At 41.3% G+C, this 18,527-nt stretch overlaps 1 protein-coding gene across 2 annotated transcripts in view; it reads left to right on the top strand.

Moving 5' to 3' along the window:
- RGS6 (regulator of G protein signaling 6) overlaps nt 1-18,527 on the top strand; it is a 262,870-nt gene that overhangs the window by 145,255 nt on the left and 99,088 nt on the right. For both annotated transcript variants that reach the window (XM_088057285.1, XM_005522528.2), the window contains exon 3: nt 12,192-12,291. In XM_088057285.1, coding sequence (XP_087913411.1) covers nt 12,192-12,291 — 100 coding nt within the window. The remainder of the gene's footprint in view (nt 1-12,191; nt 12,292-18,527) is intronic.

Here is an 18,527-nt window from a genome sequence, read left to right as displayed (position 1 = left end):
CAAAGTATACCGGTACAGAAGCCATTGGTTGGGAAAATAAGGTAGAGTTTGAAGTTAAAACTGTGTTGTAGAACCAGTTATCCCTGCATAATAAAATTTAGTATGTTTAAGGTGTTATTACCTGTGCTAGAAGTTTTCATGGTGTGGAGGGGAAGCAGAGCTAATTTGAACACAAAATCCATGAGAAAAAATTACCTGTGTCATGCAAAAGTATAATCTATTATTTATGTTTTGGAGCAAATGCCTTCTGCATTTGAAATGAAGAAAATCCACCCATGTGTAGATAAAGATATTGTATGACAGTGATATAAAAAAGGGTAAGAGTAGCTGTTTCATATTCTGGAGGCAGCTCACTCTCCTTCCTTTGACGTATTCGCATGTTGGGACAGCCACCAAGCAGTAGCCACAGGATGCAGTGTCTGCTCTTTTTGTTCTGTCCTGTCCTTTCTCACTGAATAAAACAGCAAGTTGGCATTACAGGGCCAGAGGTGGCTTTTTGTGTTGTCTGCTGGCAGGAGAGGCAGGCCAGAGTGCCTTGTGTTCTTGCTGGGCAATTCTGTGTTGTGAGCTGTGTTTTCAGCTGTCTCTTACACAATCCCCTGGAGAGAGGATTGTATCATAAAGTACCAAAAGTAAGCAATCCCTTTCTTTGTAGAGTTTCTGACTTCCAGTCCACAAGTAGTTCTTCCCCATCCTCCCCTTGAATTAGGAAAAATACTGGTTAGGTGTCAAGAGGTAAAAGCCTTTAAAATCAGCATCTCTGGAAGGGTTCATTTTTAGCCATTTCTGCTCAAGGAAAGTGCATGAGCATTCTGCAGAGCTGGGACCCCTATGATTCCCTTTGGAAAATTTTCAACAAGTTTTGTAAAATAAGGGGTTAAAACAGCAGAGCCCCATTTGTGCATTAGCTGCATTAAATGCCAGAGTTGAACCAAACAGCAGTTTGAGGCTGAGATTTGAAAACAAAGCTGATGTGGCATCATTTTTATTAACTGCCACATGCTTACTGCAATGTGTTCTTTGATTGATTTTTAGCAGGAGTTTGGAAGGAAAACTTTAGGAGTGGGGAGGTGGAATTTATATCTCCTTTTATATGAAGAAAGAAAATTATTCTTTTTCTAAGGTGCTATAAATTTTTTTGTTTGTAGCAATATCATTACTGAAAAGTTCAGAGCTAACAGCAATGGAACCACTGAATAAATCATAAAGTTGGTGCTGAAGTAAATAACTTCATCCATGGTGAGGACTGTAATTGATTTGTGGCAGAACTCATAACTACTGTTAGATTTGCAACGTTTTCTTTGCCAAAGGAAAAGCACCAGTCAACCTTGGCATAATAAATGGTAGTTGCAGTGCATGAAAATGTTAACAAGTCCTGTACTGGTGATGATGTTATGCGAATCATGTGCATTTTTAATGCATACATTCTACTGAGCAATCTGTGAGGTTGGGGTTTTCTATTCTAGCAATAGCTACTATCAAAGTCAAGGACCACAGCACTTGAGTGGCTCAGTTGAAGAACCTCTGTGAATCCTATGTTATGCAAACTTTCCTATCAGCATAATTTAGCATATTTGAATAAATGAATTGCCAAATGAAGATAACCTTTGTCAGACAATATCCAGTTTGTTTTGATTAATGCTCAGATTTTATCTAGTATTTTTTGTTTTAGTACTGTTCACTAACACATACTTGAAAAACTTTTCTTTGATAATTGCTAATTGCCCAAATGTTATCGCCTTGCTAAGAAAATTGCATCCATTGCAGAGTGTTTAGCCATGGTGTGGGTGGACAGCAGTGGGACTGCTTTTTGTATGGAACTCCTTCCCAGAGGTGGTACAGAAAGTTTCACTGTGCTAAACTCTTCAGCATTGTCTCTTTATGGGCTAAACCAAGGTGTTTCCAAGACTGGTAATCTTGTATGCATTTGTGATCATAAACCAAGCCTTTTTAAATTTTTTTGATAGATATATTTAAAAGTTACTAAAAATCAATGTGAAGAAAATGGGTATAGAGGTGTCAAAAATAATTAAGTCTACATTCTTTCACTCTCTGACAAATCTTCTCAAAGCCTCTACTTTCCCTCTGTTCTAAAATTAAAAAAAACCTACATTTTTCTTTTGTAGTGGTATCTTTTCATCCTGAGTGGAAATTTTGGTGAGTTTTTTCTGTGTCTTTGCCCTTTTTCCTAAGTATTTGGTTTTATTATTTTTAGGTGTAAAAACAATACTAGAAATTGCAAGGTGACACTATCACAAGGAGAGGAAGAGAAACCAAATACAACCTTTTGATGTTGGTGAATAGGGTTTCTTGTCTTTCCTGTAATTTATAAACTTCTCTGCTTTGCATCTTCAACAGAATTTGGGGGCAAGAGGGATGTAGTTTATGTTTATTGTGGCAGGGCACTTTGCAGTGCAAAGAATTAAATGATGCATGAAATGACCTGTCACACTGTATTATGTGTCACAGTATTACAGACACAGAGGAATGCTTGAAAAAAAGGTAGAAAAATAATTCCTGAAGCCCCACTTTGTTGCTGTTTTGAAGAAAAAACAAGCAAGTATATATATTTATACATAATTTATTTTAGCTAGGCCACAATAGCCTGTCAAAATAGAAAGAAGAGATATGCCGGACAGTTTCCCTCATCAATTCATTAGAAAAGGTAATGATGGAGATTTGGTGCCAGTGCTACAGCTACCCTGCAGGAAACAATAAGCCCCAACTTTTGTGTCTCATGCTGGAAATAACTTATGAACTATTTCCTTCATGACTCCAAGTATCTTCACTAATGTGGAAGAAGTTAAGAACATCCTTATGAAGCTTTGCAAAAAGAATAGAAAATGGTAGTATACTGCATTTCTTATTAAATAATAGTATTGTCAAGTTTGTCCTACTTAGTTTCGTCTTATTTTGCCTGCAGTTGATAGTGGTTTGATGAAGCTCAGATTGAATCAAGAAGTCCAGAACACTGCAGAAGTCTTGTCTTATGATTCGTATGTTCTCCTTTTCGCTACAAAAACCTTTCTGCCCTTTCACACGGATATGGACACAAATCTTCCCTCAGCTGTGGAGTCTAAATCAAAGTGAAAATTCAGACCTTACCATTTTAAGCAAAAAATAGTCACCTTAAATTGGACTGGGTTTTTTGTTTTCTTCCCCTGTATGCAGAATAAGATCAGGAATGCAGCAGATAATTTTTTCCCCTTTAAACTGCAGAGTTTTCTCCCTGTTAAAGATTTTTTAGTGGGGTAGAAAATCTATTTTTCTTTTAAAAAGTGAGACCCAGAGAACAGCACAGCCCTCCCTGAGTGTTTGAGGTGACTCAATGCTCATCATTATTCAGATATTTAAATATAGCAGTAGCAATGCCAATTGAGCATCCACCAACTGCATCCCAACCTCTTATCTGTTTAATATTTATGTATCTGTATTTCATTTCAATAAATAATACATTTAATTATATACTTCAGAGCAGTTAGGTAGTAGTTGCTGCATTTTGTAGCAAGGGGGGAAAACACTCATGAGGAACAACTTGTCTTTCTACCTCTGCTCAACATTGTTTAAATCAATTTTTACCAGACCCAGGGATGGCCTTTTCCAGCCTATTGCACTGAAAGGCTCACTGTCACCTGCCAGTGGTGCTGGGAAGAGGGTGGCTGGACAGGCCTTTCCTCCCCTGCCTTGCATTGAAGCAGTCAGGGTGGGAGGTGGGCAACTCTGTGATTCCAGCTCCTGAGTAGGATGATGGGCCTTGATTATATTGTCCAATTCCCAGCTTTGGAAATGAATGTGAGGTCATTCGGGGTTGTGGAGATTTGGTTTGAAGTGATTTGGGTGCAGTCCTAACCAGCTGTTCTCTTTATTGAGATTTGAGGGGCTGCAAGTTCCTGCGTGATAACATATTAGTGACCCACCATTGCCTGGCACTTTTGTCTCTGGAAGTGCCTTGTATTTCATGCTCCAGAGGAAAGTGAGATTCCTCTTCAAGGATTGTGTTTATAAATCTTCGGTTCAGGATCGCATAGGGAGAGAGGTGCTGTTTTCTCATGCCAGGTCAGGCACAGACCACAGTATAATGCTAAGATTCTTATGTGCAGCTTCTAAACTGGCTTCAATAACTGTCCTTGAATAATATTATAAATTGGAGACTCAACCCAATGTTGCTGGAAGATTTAAGGTTTTGCAAGCTTTCTCAGTTGTTTTAGAGTAAAAAACCCACAAGGGTTTTTATGTTGACAAGGTTTTTTATATAGGACAATGTAGCTTTGTCCTGCGTGAGAAGGATTAATTGATGGCCAGAACTCAAAGTGAAATTCAGGGTGTGGGAGCTAACCCCCAAAAGAAGACCTGGAAAAACCAAAGCTGTTGAAACTAAACTTCCTTCTGGAATTTGTCAATTCAAGTGGTTTGTGCAAGGTTATTTTGGATGGCAGGAGAGTCACAGATTTGCTTCTGAGCCTTCCTGAGGTTTGGTTAACAGGCTTCACCCAGTGCCCTTCCCGCAGTGGGATGGACGAGGGACCCGAATGTGTGCATGGGAGCAGGCGTGCCAGGGGCTCTGCCAGGTCATGTACAGCACCCAGCCCTGCTGCAGTAGTCCCCATGTGGGCTGTGGTAGCACGTCTGCTCTGCTCCTCATTCGTCACCGTATGAGCAATCTGGAGACCTGCATAGTTTTACATTCAGTGCAGTGATGCAACAGAAGAGAAAATCTCTGCTGTTTCCATGGCAGCTTGTGCGTCGGACCCTGGCTGGAGCGAGGCAGCAGGATGCTGTCAGTCCCTGCAGTCAGTGACTTCAGTAAACCACATCAAAGGAAAGCATCTACTCCTACACTCCCAAAAACACCTCTCGTTATTAGTATATGGGCACTGTGGTGCATATACAGAACCAACCCTAGATTTCTTGTTAACTTCTTCATATTTCAACCCAAGCTGATGCTTTGTTTTGATTCAGTTGTCTTTCTGCAGATAGTCATTGCAGAGCACTTCAGGATTATCCATTCAAATCTTGCTGAGGATGGCATGGTCAGATAAAGTTAGCACCAGGTGACTGGTGACCTGTGAAAAATGGTCTGGGAGGCTCCATTCTGTCACAAGCTGGCAGATACAGCCCAAATGGTGCCAGCACCAGTGCCTTCCCTTAGCAGCACTGCTGTAAGGACACAGGGACTAACTTTTCAGTTTTCCCCCAAAATGATTCCTTCAGTTCAGATCACATACTGAGAAACAGTGTGTAGATCATTCCATCCTACAGGTTTCCTGGCTGAAATAATCTTTGCATTTATGTGGTTTTCTGTGCATAGATTTGCATAGTTTGTAAGTTACACAAAAACCACTTCTATTCAATAAATACAGTGTGGCAGAGGTGGTAGTTTCTTAAAAAAAGTGTGACTTTCTTCACACCTCTGTGAAGACACAATACTGTGGCCACTTTGTTTCCATTAGGGTTTTGTTTAAAATTCATATTGTCTTTTCATTGGATATTTATGATACTTTCCTACTGTTTTAAAAAGCTTAACACTTCTGCTTATGGAACAAAGTAAATATTTGGTCTATTTTGGAGCTAGTCTTAGAAGGTTTCTAATTAGAGCAGTTGTTCTTTCAGTGGTGTAAGGTCTCTTAGGCTCATTATATGCATGTATGTGGCATCTTTGCCATAAATGTAGAAAGCATGGGAAAAAAATGCATCACTGTTTGGTGCACCACTGCATTCTGTTATGATGCACAGTGGAACAGAGTCACAAGCATTTGCTGCTGTAATTACAGTAGCACAATCAATAAGCAAGAGTTTATTTTTTATTTTTACACAGCTTTCTATCATGCCAAAATAGCTTCCTCTTTTAAGCAATTATAGCTCATGTAGAAATTGAGCTCATTGGGAGTTGTCTGTCAAAATGTTTTTAATGAAAAATTGAGTTTGCATAACACTGACACATTGATGTCTTTTGCTTCTCACTGTTGACACTGATGGGCTAAAAAGCTTGATTTTTGGGGAGAGAGAAAATTGCATTAGTTCAGCTCGTTTGGAGAATCTCTGTTTGCTGAATTAATTTGCTATGCTTTGTTTTTCTGCTGAGTATTAAACCCTGTTTTCCAACTGTGCATATAGTGCCTGAGGGGAATAGCTCCAGCTCTCATTTTCCGTGACTACGTTTTCTTGTAACACAGCCCAGGCCTGAGCTGGGGGTGCTGTGCAGAGCTGACACTGTGGGCTGAGATAGGGGAGGCAGGATCTGATCCAAAAAACTGCTGCCTGCTACTTTCCAGACTCTGGTGTTGCACCTCAGCAGCTGAGTAAGTGCCACAGTGTCACAGTTTTTCCCTAGGGATTGTTTTTGTACATTCCAATTGATGTGGCCAAACCTGTCCTTCCCTGTGATGACTTGTGAGTAGATGCTTGCTTTTGTGAAGCTCTAGCTGGATTAGCAGCAGCATGCAATTAATCATGACAAATGCCTTGATGGTTGTTCTTCACTAGCACCCCCCTATTCACAGCAGAGATATATCAATGCTAAAGCACGTTACCAGTTTCAAGGTGACATTATTAGCTCTGTTTCACCATCCCAATAAACGTCTGAAGATCACAGTTAACACTCCCTGAAACACACTCAAAATTGAGGGAGATATGTGGTATAATCTGCCTTTATTTGAAATAAGCTCTGAAATTTAAAAAGTAGCGGAGAGAACTCCATCAGGAAGAGCACAAGTGTCACCAGTGGCCCGACTTCAGCTATCACTGGACATTGGTCAGGTGGGAAGCAATTGCCATCTATGCTCTGATGCCATTTGGTTTTCCTTGGGACTGTGAAAGGTTGTCAGAGATGGGGAGCACATCTTTTGTAGTTGTGTGGCATCTGCTATCCGAGGCATCCCAAGTCCTTGGACATCTTTGAATTAAGTCTCAGCACCCCTGTGTAGTTCAGTACTATCTGTTACACAGGAGAGGAGACTTGGACAGGAGCAGATGATGCTGATTGCTGAAGGCCACACCACAATGCTCTGGTAGTGCTGCTCTGCCACTTTCCAGCATTGTCTCAAGATTGTTCTTTCTCCCTTGAAGGGAGCTGTATAGCCCTTATTTTCAGCTTTTTTTCTTGTTTTTTGAGCAGAGTGAAATTGTCTGGACCAGTGAAGCAAGTTGGCTTCAGGCATCTTGTCAAATTAACTTTCATTGTCTGTGCATGCTTGGGCTGTGTGGCAGGAGTCAGCAGGTGCAGAATGCACAGGCACACCGGTAGTGTCAGAGGCACTTATGGGAGTAAGAGCTGGCACTGCGACAAACAGGCTCTTATAAACTTGAATTTCAGTAAAAAGATCAAATGTGCTTATAATTATTGCCATCATGCTAGCTGATAGCAGACCGATCCTTTGCTCTGTGTACCGTCCAGCTCCCTCAATATGCATGAGAGCTGTCATCAGCCAGGTCAGAGAGTATCTTTGCAACTGCACAGTGCTCTCTCTAACCCTGTACATTTAATGTTGGCACTGATGAGTGATGCTTGGAGGCTCTCCAGCCACAGGTTAGCTGGTGACAGGAGGCCCCAAGGGTAGGTAGCTGCTGTGAGTAATCAGACAGGCACCTGGTACATACTGAAATATTCAGAAATAGGCAGCAGGAGCTTTCCTGCAGGGTCTGAGGGAATATGTACATCTAACTCAAATGCTAGAATATGAAAAGGGTACTGTTTTCCTAACTCACAAAATAAAATGGCAAAATGGGACCATGAGGGCCTCTGACATCATTATGAGGGTGCTGAGCCAGGGAGTTCCATTAGCTGCTGGTGGTGTCTGGGTGTGGGGCTCTGGGAGGTAGGAACTGGTAGCTTTTCTTCTCTGTGTAACTTCGCCCTTCCCTCAGCGTGTCACCTGCAAGTCCAGCCTTGACCAGGGCTCAGCAAGGCTGTGTGTGCTAACTTGTACCAGAAGGGTGCCTGCTTTTACCTTGGTGCTGGGAGAAAGAAAAGCCACTGAAAAGCTGAGAGTTGTTTTCTCTCTTGTGATGATAATGGGATGTTGGGTGGCACTGACCCAAAGTTGCTGGGCTGTGGTTGTTACATTCCTTGTTGTATTATGACTTAGTTATCCTAATGCATCAACAAATGTAATCTTTTGTTCTGTCCTGCCTCAGAAAAAGGACTTCTCATCTTCCAGTGATAGACATCTTGTCTCTGACAGAAATTCAAGGTCTTCTACTTTGTGCCTTCAGCCTCCTTAAGCCAGCAAAAGTGCTCATAGTGGAAAAGAAGGTCTAATGAATGGTAGCAAGGTAGGCATTAAATTCCCATCACACTCTGTGTAACAGAATCTGCTGGTAACCTCTCATAAACTACCTGCAGTAGTTTGTCTCCACTAATGTGTTTCTGAAGCCAGAAACCCTTTTCAATGCATTAAGAGCGGGATAATGAGGGATAAAAACATTCTGGATAAATGTAGGGAGCAGACTTGTCAACAACCAGTCAGGAGGAAAAGCAGATCTAGTTTGTTAGGCATACATTAGAGTGTGTAGCTAACAGTGACAGCAGATACATGAATTCCTCTGGCTTTCTTGTGGAGATACCGACTCAGAATCCACTTGGAGGGAAGAATTACAATTCCCTTTACAAAATCAGACTAGATGAAATAGCAGTGACCCACATCATAGGAAAAAAAACAAAAAGCATTCCTCGTTGTTACTATGACTTTTGTTGGGCAGAAGTTAGTTCACTGAAGTTTGCTCATTTAGGAGAGAAAAATGAGGAATGCTTTGTTGCACTTTTTTCTGCCTCCTAGCCTGATGAAATGAGCTGTCCAAGGACTCTCATTCCCTGTCTGCAGAGAGGGAAGCCTAAGGGGTTTTTAATGACATGCAGAAGCTGAAGGGAGTCATTAGCACTCGAGTGTCTAGGTGACTCTTAAAAGTTAAGATAAAAAGCTTTGATGAAAGTGACCTTCACACTTCATGTTCCCTCTTTGCTTTTCTCCATGCTTGAATCTCTAATGATCACTTTTTTTCTGCTTTGTCACTGTAGCACTTATTTTGTGAAATTATTTCATTCCATAGCTCAGCAGGTGGTAATATCTGCAAGCATTGGGTGGGTGCAGAACAAAGGCAGGTGTAAAGGGTCAGGTCTTCTCTTTGTAGTGAACTGAACAAAACCTGGAAACATTGCTAGATGCAGGTTTTTAATATTTTAATTAAAATTTGATTATAACTTTAGGAAACGATAAAATTATCTTAAAATGTTTGTGTATGCCATGCTGTCCTCTTCAAGCAGGGCAGAAATTTGCAGGAGAGCACAAGAAAAGCGTGTTGGGAGTGGAAAGAATATGTATAACTAGGGGCTTGTAATCCTGTGGGCTCTTGAGCAGCAGACTGGAAATTCTGGGCATGCTGTTGGAGGATGACATGTGTATTTATGTCTGGATCAGTTGAGAGGACAGGAGAGAACAGAGGCGTGGCATTTGAGTAGAAAGGAAAGGAGAAAAGAAACATCCAACAGTTTGAAACAAGGAGAGCAGTAAGTGCCAGTAGTGTAGTCAGGCTGGAAGACAGGAGTAAGAGAGCGCCTTTTGGGAAGAAGTTATCTCTAGGGTAGCTTTGTTTATTTTTTATTTAAAAATGCAGTAGGTATTTGTAATTGTAACTTAAACTGAAATTAATGGCCCTGTTTGAGACACCAACGCCTGCTTGATTGATTGAAATGGGGAATAGTTTAGGTAAAAACAATATATCTTTCTTTTAAGATAATTAAAGTTTTATTTCACTTGAAATGGAACTTTTCTTGTAGTGTTAATGACATAAATCATGCTGTTGTTCCTTTAGTTTATAGCGAGCAAAAGAGTAAAAAGTTTATTTTCCTGCACTGAAGTAATTATTTTAGTTCATTTTTCATTCTGAACTTTTCATTCACATAGAAAAAGAGAAAACAGTTTTACCAAACATTATTCTTATGATTCTTGAAGCCCTGAAGTGTTCCTGAAGATACGGGGTACTCACAGTACATTTCAGAGTAGTTTCCTCTTAATATGCATGGAAAAATCTTTCTCTGATGTCAGCTATAAGTACATACAGATGAAGGCACATAAGTAGTTGGTAATACAGAGGGTTTTTCATTGTCTTGCAGAAACAGTTCTTAGTCTGACTGTACTTCTTGGATGAAGTCTAAGACTCAGAATGGAGTCAGGCTCTTTTCAGTGGTGCCAAGCAACAGGACAAGAGGCAATTGGCAGAAACTGATGCACAGGAAGTTCCACCTGAACATGAGGAAAAGCGTTTTTACTGTGTGGGTGACTGAGCACTAGAATGGGTTGCCCAGAGAGGTTGAAGAGTCTCCCTGGAGGCAATCCTGTGCCCTGTGCTCTAGGATGACTCTGCTTGAGCAGGGAGGTTGGACCAGGTGACCTCCTGTGGTCCCTTTTGGCCTGACCCATTCTGAGATTTTGTGACTCTTGGTCTACTCTTCAGAGGCAGCTGAGCTGCCCTGTCGCCTGATAGGTTGGAGTGCTGTAGCCTTGTAGGTGTGGGTTGATAACAAATGATGCTGTCAGGCTCCTCTCAACAAAATTAAATGCTTTTTGTCTACTTCTCAGCAGAGCAGTTACCTCTCCAGGTATCTGAGATGAGCAGTTACTTCTGTAGATATCCTCAGACTGGAAAAAAGTCCAATGCTTTGATCAGCAAACAACTTTGCATAGGGCTCTGGCAAAAGGGAAAAGTGGTATTAATTTTCATAGTGATTCATAGTTTGTGGGGAAAGTATCATTATTCTATCACAAATTAACTGTCTAAGTACCCAAAGCTCATGTAATATATTGAAAATGTCAGGATATTTTCATCTTTGCTATTTCATTCCCACTGAGAATTTGTTCAGGATGTGTTAAATTAAAAGTAATATATAAACAAGGTGTGAAGAGTTTAGTTAAGTGGTAACCCGAGGTTAAAAACACAGCAATCAAATTCAGTGCCTGAAGTTGGCAGGGAGATTGTCTTACCACCTCGGGAAGACTTGAAATTAAACTTGTTTTGAAATGTAGGTGTTAAATCTGTGAAAAAGCCCTCACTTGTGTATGTAAATGAAGTGGCTTCCCAGAGATGAAGAGAGCATGTTGAGCTCTTAGGCTGCCTTTAGGAGAGAGAGGGGCCGTGCTCCCATCGACCTCTCTGCTGTGGTTCTGTTTTGTAGCATCTGTGAGGAGGAAATCTTTAGGTAAAATCAGGGCTGTGCTCCTTGTCTGGCTGCCCTTGGCCACCTGTCAACAACAGCGGGTGGGGCTGTGCTGTTGGCTGCTTGAGCTAACAGAGACAACAGCTTTGGGTTTATTTTTGTTGGGCTTCTGAGACCTTATTAACTTGAAGGGAGTTTTTGGAGATACTGAATTTCTACACTGTGCTTGTGTTCAGCTTTTTGTTCTCCCTGGCGTTGCCTTCAAGTAAATGCATGGCAAGTAGCCTTAAAAGGAACAAAAAATCCTTCCCATTTCAGAGTAAGCAGGAGGAAGATTAAGCTCCTTCCCCTGGTAATTGGATCCTCTGATTGCCATGGCTTTTGAAGAAGATTGTGTATCTTTCTGTATGTGATAGATTATGTGTGTGCCTGTGAACTAAAAGGTAGCTTGGCTTTCAAAATCCAACGAGTTTTCCTCTATAATTATTTTATTTTTGGTTATTTACTTTGTGTGCTGACCATGGGACATGTAGCATTCTAGCCAACAAAATGAGGCAGGGAAAGTCCTCCTGCAGCTTTTCCATCTTAGACTCTTCTCAAGCCGTAGGAGGTTGGTGACTGTGTGGGACCCTTCAGAAAATGAAAGCTCTCCCAAGGTTACAGTAAGGAGGATACAAGTGAATGTGGGAGCAGAGGGGAAAGTGGACTGGATGTGAACCTCCTTAAACTGGTTGAAGTGCAATCCAGTTCATCTGTGGAGCAAACACCTTTCTATCACCCCTGGTCAGCAAAAGAAGCACCATTGCAATTGGATTGTCAGTATCCAACCACTGTCTTCAGAGCTGGTCTATGTTGTCTCATGGTTTCTATTCTCAGGGTTTAAATTTTTAAATTTGGGCAGGTAGCAGGTGTCTCTACCTCCGTGTTTGTGCAGTAGTACACCTGGTATATTTGAAACCCATTCTACCAGCAGGGCTCCAAAGAGCTCATGTTAAAGTCACCATTTTTCATAAACCACAGAGTCTTTCCGTTCTTTTGACAGATTGAAGACATCGTTACAAGGATGCAAGATGACAAAACAGGTGGAGTTCCCATCCGCACTGTCAAGAGCTTTCTGTCCAAAATTCCCAGCGTGGTCACCGGTAAGAACAGCAGTTGGCAGAGAAGAGAATGTGAGCTGGTATTTCTGGCTCTAAACAAACATACTAAAGCCACAAAAGAGGAAAAATTTCCACCTCTGCTTAGTTTTTTCTATATGTTGTTCTGTTACAGGCTGAAGTATTGAACAAAGATTCCTTAGTTCTGTTTTACTAAACAAGCATTTATATTTCTTTGGGGTGAGTTATTAATAAAAATGTTACGTAGTTTTTGTGGCTATCAGAATATCACCAGTCAGTCATTCCCTATGACAGGGGTAGGACAATCTTATGTAAGAGATCAGGCAAGACAGTTGAAATTGTTTCCTTGCTCATACCCAAATACTCTTACTAGACTTTGATCACAGGTAGAGGAATGTGAAATACCTTTCATGCATGTGTGCTGCTTTGTTAAAGCTCTGTGTACAAATGTGTGGATGGTGCAGAAACAAGGAGTTAGAACAAAACCATTCCTCTGTATATTTCCAGACAGAATATCTTCCAATCCAATGAAGACATCTGCCACTGATAGATGATGGGTTTATTCAGGATGATGTAAATTTTATGGAGGATTTTTGGGTTTCTGGTACCTGTTTTCACTGACTCAATAATAGTGTTCCTGAAGGTTCCTGGGGAAAATAACCACTTATCTGAGTTGAAAACTCATTCTGTAAGCTCAAGTCTGCAATACAGAGACTGGATGTCTTAAGATGAACTCAGCTAAAAGAGGTTTCTGATACTCTGGTTAAAATTCATAGCATTAAAAAGGTAATTGATCTAGTCACCAAGCCACTGCACGTTACTCAAAAGGAAACTGGAGGCCTCATTTTTAAAGGTTTTAATAGGAGACAGCATTTTAAAACCGTGGTTGGCAGCTCTCTGGCATGATGGAAACTTCTCCCTTGCACTCAATTCTGGAACAGCATCTGCAATTGCATTGTCTTGAAATGGCTGGTTTTCACAATTCAAGGAATTGTGAAAAGAAGATAAAATAAGAGCAAAACCTCTTTCCAAAGACCGTAGAAATTCTCATATTTGGAGGGGAACAGGTTCAGTACCATTCCCTTCAAGTGACTTTAAGGCAGCTCCCTTGTGATACATGGACAGTTCATGAAACCTCAGAGTTTGAAAAGTATGGGAAAACAACAGTCCAGTGGAAAGCCCAAAGTTTTCCCCATTTGTTATTTTTCCTTTCAGATGCATAGATCTGCCTATTTTTAGATCAAAACCAAAACAAATGTTTTGGTTATCAGTGATTGATTGTGATAGATAGGTGAAGAGGCAGGAGCACCTACATTTGAATGGAAGCTAAGGACACTGAGCTTGTTCAGTCTGGGGAAGGAAAAGCTGAAGGGAATGAGAAGCTACAAAGACAGGGTCAGATCCTTTCTCAAGAGTGAATGTTGAAAGTACCAAAGACAATCTACACAAGTTGCAGGGAAAGAAATCCCAACTGGATTTACATATAGGTAGAAAGTTGCTTATGATCAGAGGTGGTGAGCATGAGCCCAGTGTCCTGAAGGAGCTGTGGAACCAGTGTTTTACAGCTGTTCAGAAACCCCTGGGCCCAGCTGAACTGAGCAGTCTGACCTAACCATGAATTTGGCCTTGCTTTGTGTGAAGGTTGGACTGCACAACCTTCAGGGAATCCTTCCTGAATTACTCTTAGTCAGTGGATGCTCAGTTTTAGTGCTTGTCTAATTCCACACAATGTAATGAACACACAAGAACTTCTCTTTTCAAAATCTTTGTACTCCTTTTGGGAAGAGCTCAATTCTAAATGATGGCATTCTCACACACTTTTATTTCTACCTGAAAAATGGAACAGCAACACAGAGATGTGATTTACTTGGCAGGCTCCTAGTGACTGTGATTAACAGGGATTTATTTTTGCTTGACACTTCTATTGTAATTGCTTCTCACAGGAGAAATATAAAATCTTAAAGGAAAAGAAATATTACAGGAGCGCCTTGGTGCTCCAAACAGGCAGTTCTGTTTATAGTACAGCGAAGTGGGTGTTTGATTTAAAGTTTGAATACCAGGGAAAGAACTGCTTGTCTCTGTTTTGCTTTCATCTGTCCTGATGCCTTAGGTGTGAATGAGGTATTGGGTAACACAAGGAGAATAAGCCTCAGGGAGTTATCAATAATGGTCCTCTCTTGACAAGAGAAATCTGGGGAAAAGGATGAAAAAACTTTTTTTGGAATGCGTGATGAGTGTGTGTGGGGATGCTGTGCCAAAGACACATTTCAGTCTGCTCTGGAAGCAGATTTGCATGTCCCCTTCCCAGTCTTTTGGCTTGAAGTAGGTCAGTCAAAGGAGGACACATCACACCATTATCTTCTTGGTTAGGTCTCCACTTCTATGGGCCAGTCATAGAGAATAAAGTTGGATGGGACCAGTCTGTGTGGCACCTGTGTGCATGTGTCAGACATTGTCCAATGTTCAGTTTAGAGTATGGAATATGGAAAAAAATGCCTGAGGGCAGATTTTGAGTAGTGCTATGATCCGTGCCCAGAGTGGCTTGTCAGCCAGTGCACGTAACGGCAGCTGCTGCAATAAATGGAGTTGCATGTTTCTCTTCTAGTGAGAAAAAAAAATTCTCAGTGAAGCTTTTGTTTCTGTAGATGAATTGTTAATTCTATTTTCCCAGTCACCAGACTCTCGTAGGAACACCTCATTATACTAATCAGCAACAAAACTGGCTTTCTCATCTTCTTTTTGATTTTCATATCTTAAAACTAACCTCTTTTTTGGTAGGAGGACCAAACACATATACTTTTTTTCTCCCACTGCTTCAGTCTTGGTCTTACACAACATCGCCAAAACAAGTCAGAAAGAAGTCAGTGCTGCAACAGCATAGCTTTCCAGTACTAAAAGCCTCCTTCATGCTTCCTAGTTTGCCCCACATTCCCAACCTCATTTCAGATTCTCCTGTTTTGTGTGCTGTACGATACCGTGTATCTTTGCTACCATAATCCAAGGGAGACGTATGCAGTCTAAAATCTTTGCGCTAGTCTGCCCTCCTCCCAAGAGGTTTTGGTACAGCTTCATTCTGATCCATACCCCCTGACTTCAAGCGTGGCTGTCCCCACAGCTCCGTTTTGAGTGATACCTCCTCCTCCCAGCAGCAGTCCCACAGCTGGTCCCTTGTTCCTGCACTGCTCCTGACCCTCACCCCAGCACTCACTTGTCTTCCTTCTCTGCTCCCAGTGCTGCCATGGAGCACTCAAGACATGCCAGTGCACTTCACTCCTGTCCTGCCATGCCTGTCTTATATAAGCCCTGGACCTCTCTTAGCAGAAAGTGCCAGTTTTACTGGAAGGTGCCAGATGGCCTGTCACTACTTGAGACTCAGGAGCTAAACCAAGTTTAAACTGCTGTGTGTGTCTGAATGAAGAAGGCAGCATGTGTTTTGGCAAGGGCCCATGGAGTTGTCCCAGAGCACGTCAGAATGTCACTTACTCAAAGAAAATGCATTTGGGTGGAGTATGGAAATCCCACAGTATTGTGAAAGAGAGACTCTGCTATTGATAACGTTCCCTGATGATGTTGTTCAAAACAGACAAGTTCTGCTGAGGAATTTTATACACTCACTGAGAAATTAGTTCCCTTGGGGCCAGTCTGAAGGTGTTTGTTGCCTTGAGGAGCTGAAGCACACATCTCATCCAGATACAGCAGCCAGAGGCCCAAGGGAAAAATAAGTTCCTCATGTCCAGAGTTTGAAAGGCCCCTGTTCAGGTGAACTGAATGAAAAGAGATTGTTGTGGCATGGGGAGCAGGCCCAGGACAGGCAATGGTGGCAAGAGCCAGCACTCCTCACCTGGAGAGCAGGCTGCAAGGCTGAGTGCTTGGCCAGAACATTGCTTTCTTAATGCCTCTTTTCAGGGGTAGAACTTGCCTTGATGCCTTATGGAAACTACTGGCATCGGGACCAAAGCCTCCATGAGCTGACTGCTGATAGATTTGACCTCCCTAGGCTGTCTGTCCAGTTGCTTGTTTCACCTTAACACAGGTCTTCCACTGCAGGACTGAGTTTAATACAGATTTCCCTCAGCATCTGAGTAGTTTTGTTCTAGATATTTTGTCTTTCCTCTGTAGCTCTGCTTTGAAAAATAGGACACTTGAAACGTGGTACTGACTCTGTTTCAGGCAGTTATCAGATGTAGATAGTCCCAAATCTAAACCAAGTTCAATCTTCTGCTAAGCATGAATTAGCTTATTTAGTTAAAACAAGCAAACAAAAAACCACTAACAGACAAACAAAAAAAAATTCCCAAAATTTAAATCAATATCCAAACTAATACTGGGTTATAAGGATAGAAAGAAAATGCTCGTGGGTTAAAATTGGCATATGTTTTATGTGCATAATGTATAATTTTTAATGTTTTTCCGCATTTCTAAAGAGCAGACGCTGCACAGTAAATTCAACAATTTAGCAATTGCTTGGTGGAAACTGGCTTGCCAAATACTGGGTTGGGCCTACAAATCCACTTATTTCTCATAAAAAATCAATTGTTCTGAGCAAGTTGCATTTAAACTGACTCAAGACTGGGCTTCTTCATAACTACTTACATTTCTTTCTTTTATGCGTCTCTTCAAATTGCACCCAGTGGAAATGTGATCCCTCCATCCCTCAATAAGAAGTCTAGTATTTCAAAGCTGCCCTGAATCACACAGCATTAGACATGTCAGCAATTACATGAATAGCACATGTCTTGCAATTATTTTTTTTTTCCCTGTAGCTTTCTCTTAAGCTCTCTACTTGCATGCCAGCTGACAAATTAACCCAGTTAAGGAGTCAAACTCTTATGCTATCTTCACCCTCAGCTCCCTCCTCCCTCCTTTTTTCTTCTTAACTGCATCCAGCTTCCTACCTTTCAAATGGTGAGAAGGATGAGGGAGGAGAAGATGAAAATAATCTTCCTGAAGTGTAGCAATTTTGTGTGTGTTGTAAAGATGTAAAGCAACACCTTGTGAAGCAAAAGCCTAAAGGATTTGATTTCAGAGAACAAGGGGGACAGCAGATTAATCAAACAGGATGTGATTGTCAAATATGAGAAAGCAATCAGAATTAACATTTTAAACAGTGGATATTCAATATATCTCTCTCTGCATCTGCACATGTGCACACCTAAATACATGTAAGTAGTGTGCAAGTTTAGTTAGGAATAAGCGTAAGAGTGGTAAGTGTTGCATGCTAGAAATAACCAAGGACAGGTTTGTGCATTTGTAGGCGCTGTGCAGAGAGAGGACTGCTGGTGTTTGTGTATCACTGCCCTCTGCTGCAGCCAAGCCACAGTTCAGTTCACATCATGCAGCTACTCACCTTCCTCACAAGTACTGTCTGTGTTGTGTTTTCCCAGCTCAGGAGGAGTGCACGTGGTGTGTTTTGTGTCCTGCTCGTTCCATAGCAGTGGTTCTTCTGTGCTGTGTGGCATAAAATATCCCAGCCCAAATACTGGGGTATGTGTGACTTGAAAACTACTCTGGGCTTGGAGAGCAGGGGTGGTTTTCATAGCTGGCTGTTGATGCTACTTCCATGTGTGTCATTCAAAATGCTCCATCCTCTTCAGGACTGCTGATCTCCAAAAAAGCATGCTTGTGCATCACATGAAGCTTACATATCCCATAAAAATATGTGCATGCACTATGGGATAAATCCTAAATGATTACATAAAATTAACCATTGCTTAAAATTACCAATATTGGACACTCTTCATAACTCTGTTCTTTGATATGACAGGACTCGACTGTACTCGCACCTGAGATGAGAAATACTAGAGGAAGTGCACATCACAGCAGGGAGTGCATTAAACTTTTGGCTTTGGCCACTGAAACACTTACAAAACCCATCCTGAGGCTTTAGTATTATTTCAGTCAATAAAAATGTTTCTTAAGTGCTTAATAAAGTCCAGAATATTATGAAGTTTACATTAGAATTCTGAAGGTCCTTCCTGGTCCTGCTTGTCCTTGCAAGGACGATATTTGAACCTCTGCATCTGTCAAGTGAAGCTATGATAAATCAGAAACTTAAATAAGTATGCCGCATGGATATTCCTGTGGCCAGGGAAACTACAATGAAAAATCACCCAAATCACCAAATGATCGAGCTTTATCTTTCTGCAGTGACTTGTCTCCTTTTTCTGGACATCAGAGATGATGTCAGAAGAGAAAGTAAACCCAAGACAACCTTCCAGCCATGTGGGCACAAATTAGAACACAAAATTACAACTTTTCAT

The sequence above is a fragment of the Pseudopodoces humilis genome, chromosome 7, assembly GCF_049639895.1.
Source record: "Pseudopodoces humilis isolate 2021_Gansu_Grassland_sample_001 chromosome 7, ASM4963989v1, whole genome shotgun sequence".
Taxonomy (NCBI): Eukaryota; Metazoa; Chordata; class Aves; order Passeriformes; family Paridae; genus Pseudopodoces; species Pseudopodoces humilis.
The sequence above is the reverse complement of the archived record's forward strand: the minus strand, read 5'-3'. Positions and strand labels throughout refer to the sequence as shown.